Here is a 19,034-nt window from a genome sequence, read left to right on the forward strand (position 1 = left end):
CCATAGGCCTTGAGGGTGGCGCATCAGCCCTTAGTAAGCTGGTGGGACAGCCCGAAAGGGCCCTATGCGCATTGGAAGAAAAATCAAAGAGAAAAAAAGGAGGAGGTGGGAAAGGAAAGAAGGACTCCACCCACCAAACCAAGTAGGACTCGGTTTGGGGGGGAGTCCTTCCCCCCTTTGGCTCGGCCGACCCCCTTGGAGCTCCTTGAGCCCCAAGGCAAGGTCCCCCCCTCTCCCACCTATATATACAGAGGTTTTAGGGCTGATTTGAGACGACTTTTCCACGGCAGCCCGACCACATACCTCCACGGTTTTTCCTCTAGATCGCGTTTCTGCGGAGCTCGGGCGGAGCCCTGCTGAGACGAGATCATCACCAACCTCCGGAGCGCCATCACGCTGCCGGAGAACTCTTCTACCTCTCCATCTCTCTTGCTGGATCAAGAAGGCCGAGATCATCGTCAAGCTGTACGTGTGCTGAACGCGGAGGTGCCGTCCGTTCGGCACTAGATCGTGGGACTGATCGCGGGATAGTTCGCGGGGCGGGTCGAGGGATGTGAGGACGTTCCACTACATCAACCGCGTTCACTAACGCTTCTGCTGTACGGTCTACAAGGGTACGTAGATCACTCATCCCCTCTCGTAGATGGACATCACCATGATAGGTCTTCGTGCGCGTAGGAAAATTTTTGTTTCCCATGCGACGTTACCCAACAATAAGTATACACATCATCTCGTCATCAAGCAAAGTTTTCTGGTGCCGTTGTTGGGGACTCCAGTCTTAAAGATATGGGAGTTGCATGCTATCTTTTACCTTTGCTTTTTAGTCTTGTTAGTTTGCTTTTTAGTTTTTGCTTTAGAGTCCTATACCAAAAACCACACAAAAATTAGTTGCTTTGTTCTTGCTTGTTGCCGCTACCATGGGTTTCACTGAGAACACCAAGTTGGGTGACTTCACTAGTCACAACAATAATGATTATACCTTCTCTTCTATCACTCCAGTTACCACTAAGGGTCTTTTACAAGTAAACCTTGTGACTGTACTAGTCATTATGGAGAATTATACCCTTGGCATGGTTGCCCCGGGAAGCCACAGGATCATTGGTTTAAAGTTGCTCCTAAACGTCCCCAAAGTTGGGAAGACGTCCAAACTCTTATAATAGAGAGCAAATCAAACATAGAGGATGACACTACAATTCTACTTAATAGCAATGATATTGATTTTGACAATTGTAGTCTTTTCGAAGTTATCACTTTTTTGCAAAGAATGGCTAAAGACCCCCACACTAGTACACTCAATATTGCCTTCACCGAGCATATTACCAATGCTCTTATCAAAGCTAGGGAGGAGAAGCTCAAGCTAGAGACTTCTATTCCTATAAAACTAGAAGATGGTTGGTATCCTATGGTCAAAATAAAATTGAATAATATCTCTTGCTTTGCTAAAAAACTACAAACACATCTTCCGGTGCGTCTAATTTTCTATAACAAGATCGTTATTACAAATAAAACAACATCTGGCCACGCGCACTACTAACACAGTCATATTTTTTGCTGTTGTTCTGCAATAACGGTGTTGTTGCAGAAACTTGAAGCGGACATGGACGTACGACGTGGTCGAAATCAAATCCGACGGCCACGGAGGAGGTGGACGCATGCACAAACATCTGTCGGCTGAGTGATAATGTTTTCCCTTAAAAAAGGGGAAAAGCTTCCCGACATGTGGCTCATCCAGCGTTGCATCCACCACCTTCTACGTGCGTCACGTGCCCCACACATCCTTATCTCCTCGAGGAAAGAGAGCACGACCACATGTTTTCTCTGAGTCCACCGTCTCCTACTTCCCGATATGCGTCATGGATGTGTATCCCCTCAAATCACACCAAATCGACTAGTCGTGCCGCAAGCGTTGCGAGGTGCGCTGTTGTATGGCTCGCCGATGCTACGACGGGCACCGTGATTGTTGTAAGCCAGCGTCGCTCCACCATAACCGTCGGCCACTGCACGACCATTGGTTGCAGCGGAGCGCTCGAGCATGGCAAGGCCCGGTCGACCTCCTCCATGCATTTGTTTATGCAACATTACCTCTGTTGCAAACGACAACGACAAACAACGAGGGTGCTGCTGTGACATGCGTCGGCAATGGCGGGCAACGTTTCTGAAGCATCATCTTCATTGTAAAATTTCTGCAACATCATTAATGTTGCAAATATTTCTTCCGCAACAATACCTATGTTGCAAAAAGGCGAATAAAAAAAAATCTGCAACCAGACCTATGTTGCAAAAGTTTTGTGAAACATGACCTTTATTGCAAAAGTTTCTTCCACAATAGTACCTATGTTGCAAAAAGACGAATTTTGTTTGTTTCTGCAACTCGATCATTGTTTTAGGAATTAATGGATCCAAAGTTATTTTACAACAAAACGATTGTTTGTGCAACTTGACCGTTATTTCAGGAATTATTGGATCCGAGGAAGCGACCGAGCCGCTTAGATCGGACGGGTGCGTGCGTACATCGAACGGACGTCGAGGTGATGGATGCTTTCTGCGGATCAACCGGTGGACACGTAGCTGTCCTAAAAAAAGAAATTACATAAATGATTTTTTTAATTCTTGTGCGATTTTTTACTAGTAAATCATATGCATAGTTGTCAGAAAAATAAAAATAAATCGTACGCATCGCTTTATCTCACTGTCAGGTTGGCCCCACCTGGTCGAGTAGGGGGAGACTTGAGAGCAGTTGAGCCAGGAACGTTTCCGAGTTACCCGTTCTTCGTCGTTGCCCTAGGCTTCTGATCCTCTCCGGCCATGGCGAACGCCGGCGATCCCGCCTCCCTCCCCCCTTCCGCCTCTCCCTCCTCATCCATCTGCCCGCTCGAGTCGGTCCCCTTCTCCTCCGGGAACCCCCGCATCGAGGAGACCCGCGGCGTCGTCCTCCTCCACCCCGACCCACCCGCCGTCGCCGCCGCCGCCTCCTCCTCGTCATCTCATCTTCCGGTAAGCTATCCCAGTTCTAGGGTTTTGTATTTTTGGCTGTTCGTGTATTGGGCGTTGTCACCCCTAACCCTCGCCCGCGCGTCGTGTTTGTAGGTAGAGAGGACGCCGCGGGTGTTCGTGCCTGCGGTGCCCAACCACATGACCTACGCGGACTTCTGCCGCTTCTGCGGCTCCTTCGTCCCCCACATGCTCGAGATGCGCATCTTCAGGTACCTCGCTTGTTCACCACTGCTTGCCTTCGCTTAGCTTCGCGCAGTTGCGTTGGCCCAAGGCCTCAATCGCTTAGCTTGGTCCCTCCAATCCGAGTGGTTCTGAACTTCTGATAGGTTCACTTTCGTCGATCCCATCAGTTTTTATTGTGCTGTGCTATTAGACTTGTACCCTCAAAACCGGCCAACTTTGCCTCTTTGATGGGGCTTGAGCTGCTTTGATGTAAGCTCGGATTTTGGAGTATTAATTGGAGCTCATAATGTAGGATTGACGGAGCTGAGGACCAGTATAGTGTTCTCATAAAGTTCGACACTCTGAGCTCCACCGATAGCTTCTACAAGCACTTCAATGGAAAGCAGTTCTCATCACTGGAGGTGTTTGTTTCTTCTAATTCTTCTAAATGCATACTTTTTTTTCTGCTGCTGTGATTAAATGTGTGCCATCGTGATTAATTGGAGATTGATGTGTTTGCAGGGTGATGTTTCTCGTGTACGTTTCGTGGAAGAAGTGCACTACACTCAATCGATCGAGCATGCTCATAGCTCGATTACGAGCTCAGCTGAGCAGCCTACCTGCCCAGTGTGTCTAGGCATGTGGAGATGCTTTGAATTAATCTAGTTATGTATTAGAAAATTAGAATACCACATTTTGTTTGTTGTCTGAATAACTTTGTGCACTTTTAGTTCTCTTAAAATGATTAGAATGTTTGCCTAACCACGTTTCTGAATTATGCCGTACTTAACCTAATATGAGAAAGAGAGTACTTACATGATACGAATGTTAGGATGTAAACCACATCGACCTGTGTCGTATAATAAAGGTAGGTCACATAAGTGAAACCTGATATTGAAGCATGTATCTTTGCCATCTCTATTCCTCTGATAAACTCAAGTCACGTTAAGCTTTCACCTAATGCTAGTGTTGTTAAATATTTAACCCCCATTTGATCCGTGCTGATATGCATTATTTTAGCTTGTTTATGTCTTGTACTGTTGTTACCCCGGATGTGTAATTTTGTGATTGTCATGCATATAATATTTAAAATGCAAGTATACGAGGCTAAGAAGGCAAGATGCTCTTTTGCCTATGCTATGCTGCCGGCCCGTCGCCATATAGTTTTAAGCATTTTGGCAATGGGTCTCATATGCATCTTCACAACTGTTACATGTAAACTATCCACCACACTTCTTATGTTCAACTCATGATATACAGGCGTTACTTCCATGAGGTTACTCCATGCCTATTTATAAGCTTCGTAGAACATATGTTTTCTTACTTTTTACCCAAGCCCAAGCAATAGGATTTTGAATTTATGTTGATTGTGTTGTTTATTCGTTTCTATTTTCAATCAGAGCGTCTTGACCAAGATCCTGGAGGCATTCTTACTACAATATGCAACCATTCTTTCCACTGTTCATGCATATCAAAATGGACAGACTCTTCGTGCCCAGTAAGAGCTTAATATGATATATTTAGTTCATGACTCTTACTATTTTATATTAGTTTACTAATTCGACTTATAATGTTTATAGTATACTACTGTACTTGAAATTAACAATGGAATTATAAAAGACCTAACGGTGCTATCAACACCTGAATTCTGATGGAAACTCTGCTTTGCCAAGTTGATAGTGTTTTGAAATACAGCACTCAGCCACTCTGTTTAGTTTGTCACTGTAGGATTTGGCTTTCCTCTGTTTTGTTTTCCTTTGTCTAGGGAAGTCATGCAAGTTTTTTTCTTATCAACGCAAAGAGTCCCTTTTCCTTATGTTTGAAAGTATCACACAGGTTTGTAGGTATTGTCAGCAGCAACCTGAGAAATCAATGTGTTCTGTTTGTGGAACTTCGGAAAATCTTTGGATTTGTGTAATCTGTGGTAATGTTGGCTGCGGAAGGTAAAATATTTCCTGTTCATTCTGTAAGTTGCAAATGTTACCCCTACTAGTTAACTTATTAACTTTGATTGGTGCGGTCACAGGTACAAAGGTGGTCATGCTATTGAACACTGGAAAGAAACTGAACACTGCTATTCACTTGAATTAGAAACACAGAAGGTTTGGGATTATGCTGGTGACAACTATGTCCATCGTTTGATTCAGTCTAAAACAGATGGTAAACTGGTTGAGTACAATTGCTATGGTGGTCATGAAGCAGATGGTATCTGTTCGATATGCAGTGGTGATGCAGGAATGGATGAAGCTCTACTAAACAGTAAAGTTGAAGCTGTAATGTACTAAGTAAATAATCTTTGTGGATATTATTAGCTATACCACCCTGGTATGTTTGTGCATAATCTTCTTTTATGACTTTGCACTTCTCTTCTTTTAGATTGTTGAAGAGTACAATGATCTCCTCACGTCTCAGCTTGACAAACAAAGAAATGTAAGTTTGCATGTTTTTGTGCTTATCTGACAGACAACAATACACCACTTGTTGCTGCTCCTTTATATTTATATATAAGACCACTACTTGCCATATTGTTGACATATAGTATTTGAGAGGGTAAGGTAAATTCTGACTTATTTTCTGGTGTTAATGTAGTACTATGAGTCACTTTTGTCAGAAGTCAAAGAGGAGAATGAGAAACAAATTTCTGCAGCCACTTCGAAAGCTGTGAACGTGATGAAACTCCAAAAGTTACAGGCAAAGCTTGATAAGTGCCTTGAAGAGAAAAGTTTTCTTGATAATGTGAGCACTATAGCATTTGTTGAAGCTAGGTCTAAATGTTAAAACTTAAAAATTAGTGATGTCACATAACTCATAATTAACCTTATCAGATCAATGCCAATCTTGTGAAAAATCAGGAGATGTGGATAGAAAGGGTTCGGGAAGTCCAAGAAAGGTATCTTCTTCATTGCTTTTAGAATTATCACCAGAGAAATGGATGTACCTTCCATAGAGCAGTGAAAGTTTAATGCACAGCTTATTTTGGTACATGACATTTTTTTATATTTTGTTCCCTATATTCTCATGAGTGACTAAAAACAACTAGTGATTCTATAAATTGTTTTTTATTTTCACTTTTGTGGCATTTTCTTGGCCATCGCCCTAGTTGTTGAAATATCTACTACTCCCTCCGTTTCTAAATATAAGTCTTTAAAGAGATTCCACTACGGACTAAATATGGAGCAAAATGAAGTATGTAGTCCATAGTGGAATCTCTAAAAGGACTTATATTTAGGAACTGAGGGAGTAGATCATTAGGATTCAGAACATAGTTGTAGTTCCTATTTTACTGTTGATCTGAAGTGGCTAGATATTATTTTCAGGGAACAAGTTGCACTTAAATTGAAAGATGAGAAGATTGAGAAGCTGGAGGCAGAGGTTAGTATGTTAAAGTAACCGCTGTGTTGGTTCAAATAGTAACCTGTGTCATGTTACGATACTGCATGTCATCTTTAAACAAAAAGTTAATAACTGAATTGCTTGCAAAATGTGATAATACAATCAATGCATCTATCAGCCGATGTTTGGTTTGATGAATACACACATACTGTGCTGTTTACCATACACAACATCTTTTTTGTTTCTTTTTAGAGTAATATGCATAGTTGTTAGCCTACAACTAACCATTCCCCATCGTCCTTTGACAGCTAAGAGATTTGATAGCCCATATCGAGTGCCAAAACGCTGTGGCAGCAGCTCCTGGATCAATCTCAAGTGATATACAAGGGGGCACAATTCTTCCGGGACTGTATGAACCATCCTCGAGTGACAGCCCTGTTCGTGCCACAAAGGACAGGAAGCGGAATTGAGATCTGCTTACCCTGACTAGATTTTTTATGTTTGACTTTAGACTGTTAGGGTACATTCTTATCCCAAATCTCCACCCTTCGCTGCTTTGTGATTGGTTCTCAAGTCCATGTCCATTGGGCACGACAGTTACCTGTTGCCCATGGTGGCATTTGGTGTGGAAAAAGACTCACTGATGAGGGGAATAGAAACCCGATGTTTGATTGGACATTTACACATGAGTTTTTCATTGTTCATGATGTTAACAAGATATCTGTGTGGAAAAAGTCTCACTAAGATTGTGACGAAGACGAAAGGTACTGGAGGATCCAAGCTACATAGTCGGTATTTTCGATGTGATTTTGGAAGAACATGCACGACAGGCCAAATGATGTATGCACGCTCGCATGCGCGCAGTGCGAATTGATTGTCAGTATGGTTGGACTCTTCCAAATCAAATAGATGGCCCAGGTGACACATGTCTCAGCTACAGGCAAAATAAGGTTTTCTTTTGACCAAAATTCACAGGACAAATTTGTATCCATTCGCTAGTGTTTTTTTCTTCTTATATAGTAGTACTTTCCGTCCGAAAATACTTGTCACAGGAATGAATGCATCTAGATGTATTTTAGTTCTAAATACATTCATTTTTATAAATTTGTGTAACAAGTAATTCTGATCTTAGTGTTTCTTCTTTTCTTTTTTTGCTCGAAGGTTCTCTAGTGTATGTGGTTTTGTGCTGCATTTTGTAGAACACGATTCTATGTATGCACGCAAAAGTGAAGTAATATTTCAAGCAGAAATGGTGAAGGGGGTTGAAAAACATGGCGTGCAGTTTCCTTAGGGCATGTACAATGCATAGCCTCACGGTGATGCCTCGTATGTCATGTAGGATCAAATGTCAGAAAAATAGGTTCTGATGAGGAAGCGGGATCTTTTGTAGGAGACGGGTGTTTGAAAAGAAAAGATGTGGTCCGGTGTAAAGAGCTGAAAAAGTTAAGAGTAAAATGTAGAAATGTATGTGTATTAGAGTCTTTATTTTCTATTCTTTGATGAGACCCACTAGTGATAGCTTGCATTGAAGAGATTTTTTTTTAATATAGATGCCTCAAGTACTTTTTGTCATGATGTATCTGTATCCATATGCCACAATTGTACATGCCCTTAATTACCGCCGCGGGGGGGGGGGGGGGGGGGATCACTGCCATCCCTAGTTAAACCTTGGCGGGATCGAAGGGTGATCCTGGATCGTTGGCAAGGCTTGATCAGGAACGAGTGGGCGCAACAGAAGTTAGGCTCCACACCTTGGGTGTTCTCTTAGGCTAGGATTCCATGGCGTCGTCTTCAAATTGTGGTGCGGTGCGACAGTCGAGAAGGAGGCACCACATAAGGTGGAACAAATTTGCTGGTTGGCTAAGCCCAAGTCCATATCGACAAAGATTGCGCCAAGTTTTGGTTTAAGAACACGCGATCGACTTGGGTACTTAAGGAAGTAAAGATCGGGTCGCCCGATGATAACCTATACACCCATGAAATTCTCGTGTTTGGGCGACTGAAAAAAGGTTATGGATGGTGGACCTTCACGGCATGAAGGTTTCGTTGTCGTTTTTGCTCCTTGACGATGCAAAAAACCATCAAATCCCTCAATAGAGTAGTGAGTGTAGCTGGAAGTACGACAGGAGAGTTTGCACGGGGGTTTATGTTGGAAATATGCCTTGAAGGCAATAATATTTTATTTTTACATTTCCATGTTTATAATTAAAAGTTTATAAGTGTAAAACTCATATGCACATGTGGAATGATAAACGATAAAACCGGATTCTGTTTTATGCTTGGCTACGGAAAGGACTTTCACACCTACAAAGTCCTCAACGTCTAGCACAACAAGATTGTTGAAATTGTAGATGTGTGGTTCCATAAAAATAACGATTCACGAAGAGAGCACGTGCCTCCTGTGCTAGATGACATGCCTCTTGAGGAATCTATCAAGTTCAAGGGTATTTGTGAAATTATCCCCATTGAGGAAAACTAAAGATGATAAGGAAGTGATCATCCCAAATCGTGATGACATTCCTAATGATGAAGACAATGACGCTGAAGAAAATGCCCAACTCCAACCAAGTCGTCGACCTTCCCATTCAAGAGTGGCAAATGAAGTGTAGATCAGACAAATCCTCGACAACATAAATACACCAGGTCCTCTCACTTGGTTAAAAGCTTCACATTTGTCAAACTTTTATGGGCACCATGCATTTATCTCTAGCACAGAGCAACCAAAGTTTATGAAACATTTATGGAGTTTGAGTGAATTCGAGCTATGCAAAAGGAATTGCATTAATTCGATGTTAACAATGTGTGGAGCTTGTCAAGCATCCTCTCGCAAGTACAACATTATATGCACCAAATAGATCTACCGCACCAAACAAGTCGAAAATGACCAAGTGGTGAGGAATAAGGCCCGTCTTATAGCCGAGGGCTACACAAAGGTTGAGGGGATTTACTTCGACGAAACTTTTGCACATGTTGCTAGACTTGAAGCTATTCGTATACCGCTTACTTATGCTAACCATCATAGCATCATCTTCTATCAAATAGATGTGAAAAGTGCATTGCTCCATGGTAAGCTTGAGGAACAATTATATGTTGCTTAACCCCCGAGGTTTTGTAAATCTAAAGCATCTTGACAAAGTCTTCATACTCAACAAGGCCCTTTATGGCCTCAAGCAGGCCCCACGGGCATGGTATGACACACTCAATGAATTCCTCAAGAAGAAAGGATTCAAGACCGGTTCACTCGACCGAACTCTTTTCCCAAAATCTTATGATGATGAACTATTCATATGCCAAAATATGCGGACAATATTATCTTTGATTATACTAACAAATGTTACAATGGCGAATTTGGCTACACGATGAGTGAAGAATATCAAATATTCATGATGGAAGAGCTGAAATTCTCTTAGGCCTTCAAATTTGTCACCAACGCAATGACATCTTCATCTCTCAAGAGAAATACCTCAAGGATTGCCTGAATAAATTCGGCATGTGAGGGAGTCCTGTATTAAGGGGTCCTCGGATGGTCAGCCCATCTCTTAGAGGCCGACCATATGGGCCGTATTAATGGAGATCAGACTACATGACGACTTCGTATTCAAGAAGGAAAGCTCCGAACACTCGCGTGTCGTCCAAGTTGAGTTAGCTAGATCGGTGCATCTATCCCTGGCTGGAGGTCGGTTGTATGTAACCCTAGGGACCCCTGATGTCTATATAAACCAGAGGGTTTCATCCGCATAGGCAAGTTTATTGATCTAGGGTTTTAGCTCATACAATCTCGAGGTAGATCAACTATGTAATCCTCATACATCATCAATATAATCAAGCAGGGCGTAGGGTTTTACCTCCTCAAGCGAGCCCGAACCTCGGTAAATACTGTCTCATTCGTCTCCTGCAACCCATCGATCCAAGGTCCATAGTTTGGGACCCCCTGCCTGAGATCCGCTGGTTTTGACACCGACATTGGTACTTCCATTGAGAGTTTCGCTATAGGATAACTGGAAGGATTGATGGATCGCTTAATCGTAAGCAACCGAATCAGCAACAGTGACATCTTCGTCCCCGGGCAGGTTCTCACGTTCGGCAGCCTCACACTGCGCACCGACCCGACCGACCGCCTTGGCCAGATCGGAGGCTTCGTCCCTGATCAAGAGATAAGGACCGAGAACCTAGAGTTCTGCACCAACTCCCGGGGCGATCTTTTCCGAGCTAAGATCATGGTTTCATCCTATGAGCTTCAAAATCCCGAAGCCTTGACTTTGGGTCTCTTGTCTGGCCATGTAATGCCCCAAGAGTGTATCTTTCCCCTTTTGGAACCTTCTCTATGTGGGTCCACCCTGTCATGATATGAGAGCTATCCTATGCATATGATTCCATGTGATGTCACTTGTTTACTCTTCCTTTGCATGCATGCATGCCATATCATTTCATGTCCTTGTCTTGGTTTGTTGCCTTGTGATCATATGTGGGATGAGTTGAGATGAGTTGTCATGTGATGATGTGTGTGATTAGTGGAGTGGAATAGATGTGTTATGTGTGTGAGTAGGAACCATGTTGGTTTGCACTAGGGTTTTGGAAAGCTCCCCCCTCTCTATTTCATCTCAAGGTCAAGTTTCACTTGATCCTTTTCTGTTTTAAAAATGTCCCTGTTTTAGCTTATTTTGTGGTGGAGATGAACATGTGATTTTGCTGTTTTGAACTTTGTAGTGAGGGTGCAAGTATTCACAAAACAACACAACATATTCTGTTTTGTAAATATTTAGTGGCTCCTAAAATACCTTTTCTATTTTTCTTAAATAGGTTGTATTATCTTATGACCAGGGGTGTGCTAGTTTTATTTTTAGCATCTATAGATTTGTCTGTGCTTTCTTTTCTTCTCTGGTTATTTTTTGTAATGGAAAAACCCCCAGGGAATTGATTTTCATTCTTTCTCGCGCTACTAGTGGGCTCCCTCCCACTAGTAGGCCCACTCCTCCTCTCCCCGCGCGGCAGCCCACCTCCGCGTCCCTCTTCTCCTTCCTGACGCCATCGCCCTGCGTACTGCTTTCCGTTTGAGCTACAGAGAGGGAGAGCGAGAGGTTGACACCGTCCATCCCATCACAGGACCCTTAAAGCCTTGGCGTCCGGGCCTTCTTTCCTAGGGTTCCGCGCCTCCTCCATCTGCGCCGCCACCATCTCCCTCCTTCCTTCCTTCCCCCTCAGGTAAGTCTGTGCAGATCGAAATAGAGAGAGACAGAGTAGTACCCGCCGGCGTCTACCTCTGCATCCGTTGTCGTCCGGCGCCGCCACCATGTCCAGGGGCTCAGGGAAACACCCCACGCTCCATTCCCGCCGTCGCTGAGGTCGACGAGCGACCTCATCGACGGGCAGGAGCTCGCCATCGACGTGCACCCGGTGTTCTTCATCCACTACTTCGGTCGGCAGCATGATCTTCTTCAGCTCCTCTTCTTCCCCTTCAGATCGACTCCAGGGCGCTCCTTCTTCCCGATCGCCCTCTTCTTCCTTCCCCGAGGTGAGCCAGCCTCCTCCTCCCTTCTCCCTCGAATAGATCCGGCGAAGTGACTCGCAGTGCGTCCCTGTTCCGAGCAGCAGAAGGAATGTGTGCATGGGTGTTGCTTGGGTGTGTGCCCGGGCAGTAGCAGAGCATGGCATGGGCCAGCACCGCGTAGTAGAAGCGAAGTAGCGTAGTGGTTTCCCCCCCTCGCGGCGCAGCAGCAGTAGCAAGTGCAGCTCCGGTGGCCTCTCTGTCATCGGCATCCCTGTGTAGTAGCACAGCAGGGAGTCCTGGTTGCCATGTCGGGTTACCTAGGTGGAGACTTCCTCTCTGTCAGACTCCATAGCATAGCGTAGTGGTACTTGATGTGTGCATGTTGGCCTGTGATCGTGGGTTCGATTCCCAGGGGTTGCACCCCCCCTTTTTGTTTTGTTTTCGGCAGCAGTATATCAGTGCATAGACAGATCAGTTTGGTTGCTCCCATGTTCTGTCAACCAGAGCACCTCTAGCAGAGTGGTAGTGTTGCAGTGTTGTGTAGCAGGAGGTGCAGGTTCGATCCCTCTCCCGCTCATTTTATATTTTGCTGTGTATTTATTTTTCCTTGTGCTGATTTCCCTTTGTCTAGGTATGTTTGATGCTGTGGTGTGCTTTACACCATGGGGGGATTTTATCTCCCCTCAAAACAACATAATAGGCATAATATTTTTGCTAGTTGTGATTAGTTGATCATGTATAGGAGATGTGCTTTTCTGCACATGTGTTCTAAATGCTAAGTGTGTTTGTGTTCTAGCTTGAGGGTGTGCCCTAGTACTTTCTTGCAAGGGTGTGCATGTGAGGTTTGTGATGTTGTGGTGTTGTTGTGCTTGTGCCCTTTGATGCACAAGTGTGTGTGTGTGTGTGTGGATGGGTTTCCCCCCTCCCCACATACCTTATGTGTGTGTGTGTCACCCACATGCCCAAGTTATGTTGGCCTTGATAAGCTCTTTGATCATGTTTATATGTGTAGGGCTGTAGAAGATATGGTGCCATCTAGGGTGTGTGTCCTCAATAGCACGTGTAGGTGTTTATATGTGATGTGCTTGGCACATGTGAGTGTGTGGTGGTGTGCTAAGGCACATGAGCATGAGGTCTACCCCTCATGTGCACCTATGTAATGTTGTAAGAGTGCAAGTGCTTGTGTAGGTGTAGCTCTAGTGAATAGCACATGTGATGATGCACTATTCACTATATGTCATTCCATGTAGGTTTCCTTTTCTAGTTTGTGCCCTTTTGTTCTATGCAAGTACATATATATTATATATGTTTTTGGGGTAGAATCATCCGAGGAATCCATTAGTGAAGTAAGTTTTGCCTTTGGGATACTTTCTTGAAATGGCATATTTCAGATTTGTTCTATGTTTGGAGCTTGGTTCCATGAGATGTGGTGTGCACAAGATGTTGATTCCTTGTTGTGGCATTAGAGGGTAACCCCCTCTATGGCATGTTGGTTTTGTTTCATGCTCAGTAGTTCATATTTGCAAGTTGTGCCCAATCAAAGTAGGCATGTGGCTGAAATTCCAGATTAGTGAAAATCTGTGATTTTCACTAAGTCTGAGAATCTGCTTATATTTTCTTCTCCTGTTGATGAGCTTGTGCAGGTCCATGTGTTGTGATTCAGCCGTAGCTTTCAACTGGGAAGTTTTAGATTTTGTGTTTGTCTAGCTCTCTGTAAACTTTCATTCCATTTGGAGTCATGTAGATATTGTTTTGGGTGCTGTCAAAATGCTTCAGAGCATAAACAGCTAGTGAGAATCTGGAATTTTCACTAAGTCCGTGAAAACTGATGTTTCTGTCCAAGTTAGCAGTTGTGTAACTTTCTGTGTGAAACTCCTTTGCATTATCTTTTTGCTTGTGCTTGAAGTACTCTTGGATAGCTACTGCCACGTATCTTATTTGGCATGTTGGAGTGGCTGTAGCTGCATTGCATGTAGCCCTCAAAAGGCTATGATGCTGTTTATGGCAGATTGTATAGTTTTGATGTATTGATGCTTGTGAGTGCATAGATGATGGTGTGGTGTTATTCTTTGCACCATCCCATACATGTTGGTTTGTTTTATGTCTTGGCAACCTGGAAACACTAGAGTTATGCCATTGGAGTGTGTTGTGATGTATTTGACACGTAGCACTTCATTTCTTGTTTCGTTGTTTCCCGTTGATCCGTAGCTCCGTTTGTAATGTTCTTTATATGCTTTTGCCTCGTTTTCACGTGATGCATCTTATCATGACATCCTCATGCATGTCAAGATAGCTTAGAGTGCATTCCTGTCCAGGAACATGTATTTACTTTTCATGGTTGTGCTAGTGAGTAGAATAGAGATGCATGTTCATATTCATCCCATGCATCATGTGCTTGTTGCATCTTGAGGTGCTGTTGTTCATTGGATGCTATTTTTATGTTGGGTAGCACCGGGATCGGAGAACGAGTACGTGGATCCGGGAGAGTACGTGCAGGACGAACAAGAGCAGTTCCAAGCTGAGGATATCACATGCAAGATGATATGACCTTGATTCCATCTCTAGACTTGTTATGCTAGATTACGTTTCCTTTGTCATATGCTCGCTGTCTACCACTGAAATAATTGCCTCCTGAATTGCCATGAAACCCAAACACTTATCCCTTCCTAGCAAATCGTGAATGGCTAAGTAGGCTTGCTAAGCTTCTAATGTTAGCGTTGCTAGTTGCAGGTGCCTTGTATCATGTGATAACATGAGTTGATATCATTATCTTAATTTTGTTATTTAATTAATGCACCTATATACTTGGTAAATAACGGGAGGCCTAGCCTTTTGCTGGGTGTTTTGTTCCGTTACTGCCGCCATAGTTACCGACTACCGGTGATTGATTCCATAATGATCGCTCCTAACACGTCCGGGTTGTTATGGGGACCCCCTCGATAAATCTCGTAGTGCTAAGACTTGTCCGGGAGGACCCAACATTGGTGTTAATTTGCTAATCACTTAATAATGTGCATAGGGAATGGCCTACCCGAGGAATTTAATCAACAACCCGGGCCAGTGCTCCTCATGAGTGTTGGTCCAAACTAGAGCACCGTGCGAGGCCATCCTGGGGCAACTCAGGAGATTTCTCTGGCCACTGTACGCTTCGCTTATCCGGCATGTCCTGAGACTGAGATACGCGGCTCTTATTAGGGTCGTCGACACGTCGGGAGGTCCTGCTAGTCTTGTCTTACCTTAGCGATATATCTTGCGTATAGGAATCCCGGTGAAGCTTTGGTTCTCCCTAGAGTTGAGGTTTTCCTCTAAGGAACCCGACGAGATCACGAGATTCGTGATAGAGGATTACTTTGCGGCCCGTGTACGTTTGTGATGGACTAGTTGGAGCACCCCTGCAGGGTTTAATCTTTCGGAAAGCCGTGCCCGCGGTTATGTGGCAACTTGGAATATTTGTTAACATCCGGTAATAGATAACTTAAACATAACCCTAATAAAATTGCCAACCGTGTGCATATCCGTGACTGTCTCCTTCGAAGACCTCTCTTCGATCAGGAACACGGTGGGGTTATGATTGACGTAAGTAGTTGTTCTGGATCACTTAGTGATGAGCTAATCTTGGATCGCTAGTATAGACCACCTTCAATACATGTTCCACGTAAGTTAGCCACTATAAAGCTTAGGATGCTGCTACCCAAATACTCCACCTTTCCAACCTAATAACTTGACTAGTTCTGGCACCGAGGTCATAGATTGCTGAGTCCCCATGGCTCACATATTCCTTCACAACACCAACAGGTCCAGGTACCCCCGAGTCAGGTGATCCCGACGGCACGCAGTTGGCGTGGCAGTACGATGAAGAGAACGACCGCCTGTACGTGAACTATCCAGAAGACTAAGGCGTGGTCGTGATCATGGGCAAGCATGCAGGGTAGCATAGTCATTTCTCATGTTTTGTAGTCCATAGCGGAACTACCTTGTTTGGATGCGTGATGTAACTCTGGTATATTTATGAGATGGTAGTTGAATCCCTTATTGTCATTCTTCTATTATTATGTATGTGCTATGTTACCGTGCTTGCGAAACGCTTAGATGCGCTTCTTTCCAATTCGGGGCCTCGTTCCCCAAAACGAAAAGGACCGCATCTTAGTCATTACAAGTTGGTAATCAGAGCCTTACGACCGTAGGAGCCTTTGTGTGATCGTACTTGGCCGAGTCGAGTCTAGTAAAATGTTTTGAGTCTTACTTATATCGGAGAGTAGGATTCTTTTTCTCCTCTTCCATGCTCTCGTGAGGTTCCCGACTTAGGAAATCTTAATTCTACTCCTCTTCTCGCTCAATTTTTTTAGGATCACGCGGGTATTTGTGAAATCTATATGATTTCGATGTGACGGAGTTCTGTCTTGGTGCCTCCTGTCTGTCTTGATTTCTTTCGGGGAGTTGAGCTCCAGGGGATTCTTGCGCACATCGCCATCATTCAGATTTCTGAGTATCTAAGAACGAAGGATGTTCGTTATTGCTTCAATACTAGTAGTGGCGAGATAACCCCGATGTCCCCAGTACTGGTGCAGATTGTTCGGGAGTACTGCCATACTTGGTATCGTTGTGATCACGAGGGTCTGTTGTAGATGAAGGTCCGAGATTCTGGTTGTGTGTTGACGGATGTGATACAGGTGACGGGTTAGTATAGGAGTTGTGTGATATTACTCCTTGTATCCGTGTACCAGATTGCATGACCAGTTATTTCGGGAATTCATAGGTGGGACATCAAGTAGTAACTTATAGGACAATCTTCTTACAGATGTATGATGTGAGATTGGGATTCGATGTTCAGTGGGTGTGTTTGTTCACGGTCGTCTTACAGAGGTTCTCGTTGTGTCTTAAAGAGTCCTTGTAGCTCGCTACGACTCGGGGACACTTCGTAAGTCGTGTGCACTACCTTGGACAGGATGGCTACTGTAAACTCGAGCCCGTGCGATCTTATCCATGAAGATATCGGATGAAATCTTGATCATATGTTTGTTCCGAGCAGTTCTAGCTCATACTTGTTTGTAAGTGGTCTTAATCAGAATTTTGTCGACCGTCACTTTGAGGAAGCATTCTTACTATCTTGTTCGAGTGCAATTGCTATATTCCTGTTCAGATATTCCTTTCATTTTGATTCAACTATATCTTCAATTTATTCGTGGGCTAATGTGTTGTCCGTCTTCAGGATGGCTCCACCAACTCGTCAGAACCCATGGCGTGAGGATGTGCCGCCACCACCTCCTCCTCCGGAGAATCCTCCTCCGCCGCCTCCTCCTCCTGTAGAGGCTTGGCAAGCGGTGATGGCTGCTACAAATGCAAACACTCAGATGCTGCTACAGTTGTTGCAAGAGAGGGGTAGTCAGCAGCAAGGCAATTTCCAGCATGGTGGCAATCAGTTTGCTAATCTGAGTCAGTTCCCGTCGAATCAGCCAAAGACTTTCACTTCTCGTGACCAGCCGTTTGATGCTGAGGATTGGATCCGCGACATAAAAAAGCATTTTGAGTGCAGCAATGTTCGTCCTGAGGATTTCGTCAAGTTTGCTACATTCCAACTGAAGGGGCAAGCATCTATCTGGTGGGAACAGTTGAAGGATTCCAGAGGCGCTAGAGTGATCACTTGGGATGAGTTCTGCCGTGACTTCAGGTCCCACTACATTCCTTCCAGCTTCGTGGAGGAGATGCGTGAGAAGTTCAGGCGCTTGAAGCAGGGTGGTAACTCCGTGTACAAGTACAACGTTGAGTTCCACGAGCTAGCCCGATACGCCTTGCAGGATATCCCTGATCAGAAGAGCAAGATTTATCAGTTCAGAGGTGGCTTGAAAGAAGACATGCAGTTAGCTCTTGCTTTGCATGATCCTGAGGAGTTCAACAAGTTCTACAACTTAGCTCTCATGACAGAGGCAGCCTTGCTCAGGGTGGAGAATTCTAAGAAGCGCTTCAGAGATTCCAGTTCCTCTTCTTCTACTCAGGTGGTTCAGAAGCAACAGAAGTTTTGGGTGTCTCCTCCTCCTCCTCGGCACTCGCAGCAGCTCAAGCATTCTGGTGGCCGTGGTTCTTCACACCCACCCAACCTAGTCTTTGAGCAGAGATTCCATCATCAGAAGCAAGGGCCTCCTCAGACACAGTACTGTCAGCCAGCAGAGGTTACTTGTCACAAGTGTGGGCATAAGGGTCATTATGCCAACAAGTGCACTTCTCAACTCCGTCTGCCGCCTCCTCCTCCACGCAAACCTCCAAGTAATGCTCTTGTCAAGTTCAACCCCAGGTCATCTCAAGTCAACATGGTGAACGCAGCTGAAGCAGACAACTCCTCTGATGTGATCATGGGTAACCTTTCAGTCAATGATTTTCCTGCTAAAGTCTTGTTCGATTCTGGTGCTTCGCATTGCTTTATGTCAAAGTCATTTTTTATCAAGCATGATTTTCCCTCGACAAGTTTGCATAGACCTTTGGGTGTTGTTTCTCTGCGTGCTCAAATGAGGTCAAATTCTAGAGTTCCTGATATCAATGTCAAGATAGGAAGTTATTATTTTCTGGCTTCTCCGTATGTCTTGGGCAATTCCGACATTGATTTGATCCTTGGTATGGACTGGTTGGCCATGAACAAGGCATCGATTGATTGTGAAGCTAAAGAAGTGAAGCTTACCCACTCTTCGGAGGACGTGATTATATTTGCGGCGCGTGATGATACAATCCGTCTGTTCTCATTGAATGAAAAGGGTGAGATTAATCCTATTTCACAAGTCCCAGTGGTCTGCGAATATGAAGATGTGTTTCCAGAAGAGCTGCCAGGTATGCCTCCGCACCGATAAGTTAAATTTGTGATTGAGCTTGAGCCAGGTACTGAGACTGTGTGCAAACGGCTGTACAAATTGGGTCCAGAAGAGTTGAAGGAACTTAAGAGGCAACTCGATGAGCAGGAGCGTTTGGGTCTAATCAGACCAAGCTCGTCTCCGTGGGGCTGTGGAGTTCTGTTTTTCAAGAAGAAGGATGGCACGGACCGGTTGTGTGTCGATTACCGTCCATTGAACAA

At 44.3% G+C, this 19,034-nt stretch overlaps 1 protein-coding gene across 1 annotated transcript; it reads left to right on the forward strand.

The window, feature by feature from the left end:
• Positions 1-2,747: 2,747 nt before the first annotated feature.
• On the forward strand, positions 2,748-7,171 carry LOC123402926 (BRAP2 RING ZnF UBP domain-containing protein 2). Its single transcript, XM_045096895.1, has 12 exons — positions 2,748-2,994; positions 3,088-3,203; positions 3,470-3,578; positions 3,679-3,793; positions 4,557-4,654; positions 4,993-5,099; positions 5,183-5,429; positions 5,533-5,586; positions 5,746-5,892; positions 5,982-6,046; positions 6,474-6,528; positions 6,798-7,171. The coding sequence occupies exons 1-12, from the start codon at positions 2,806-2,808 to the stop codon at positions 6,957-6,959; spliced, it is 1,464 nt and encodes a 487-aa protein (XP_044952830.1). The 5' UTR covers positions 2,748-2,805; the 3' UTR covers positions 6,960-7,171.
• The last annotated feature ends 11,863 nt before the right edge of the window (positions 7,172-19,034 follow it).

The sequence above is a fragment of the Hordeum vulgare genome, chromosome 6H (assembly GCF_904849725.1).
Source record: "Hordeum vulgare subsp. vulgare chromosome 6H, MorexV3_pseudomolecules_assembly, whole genome shotgun sequence".
In the NCBI taxonomy this organism is placed as follows: domain Eukaryota; kingdom Viridiplantae; phylum Streptophyta; class Magnoliopsida; order Poales; family Poaceae; genus Hordeum; species Hordeum vulgare.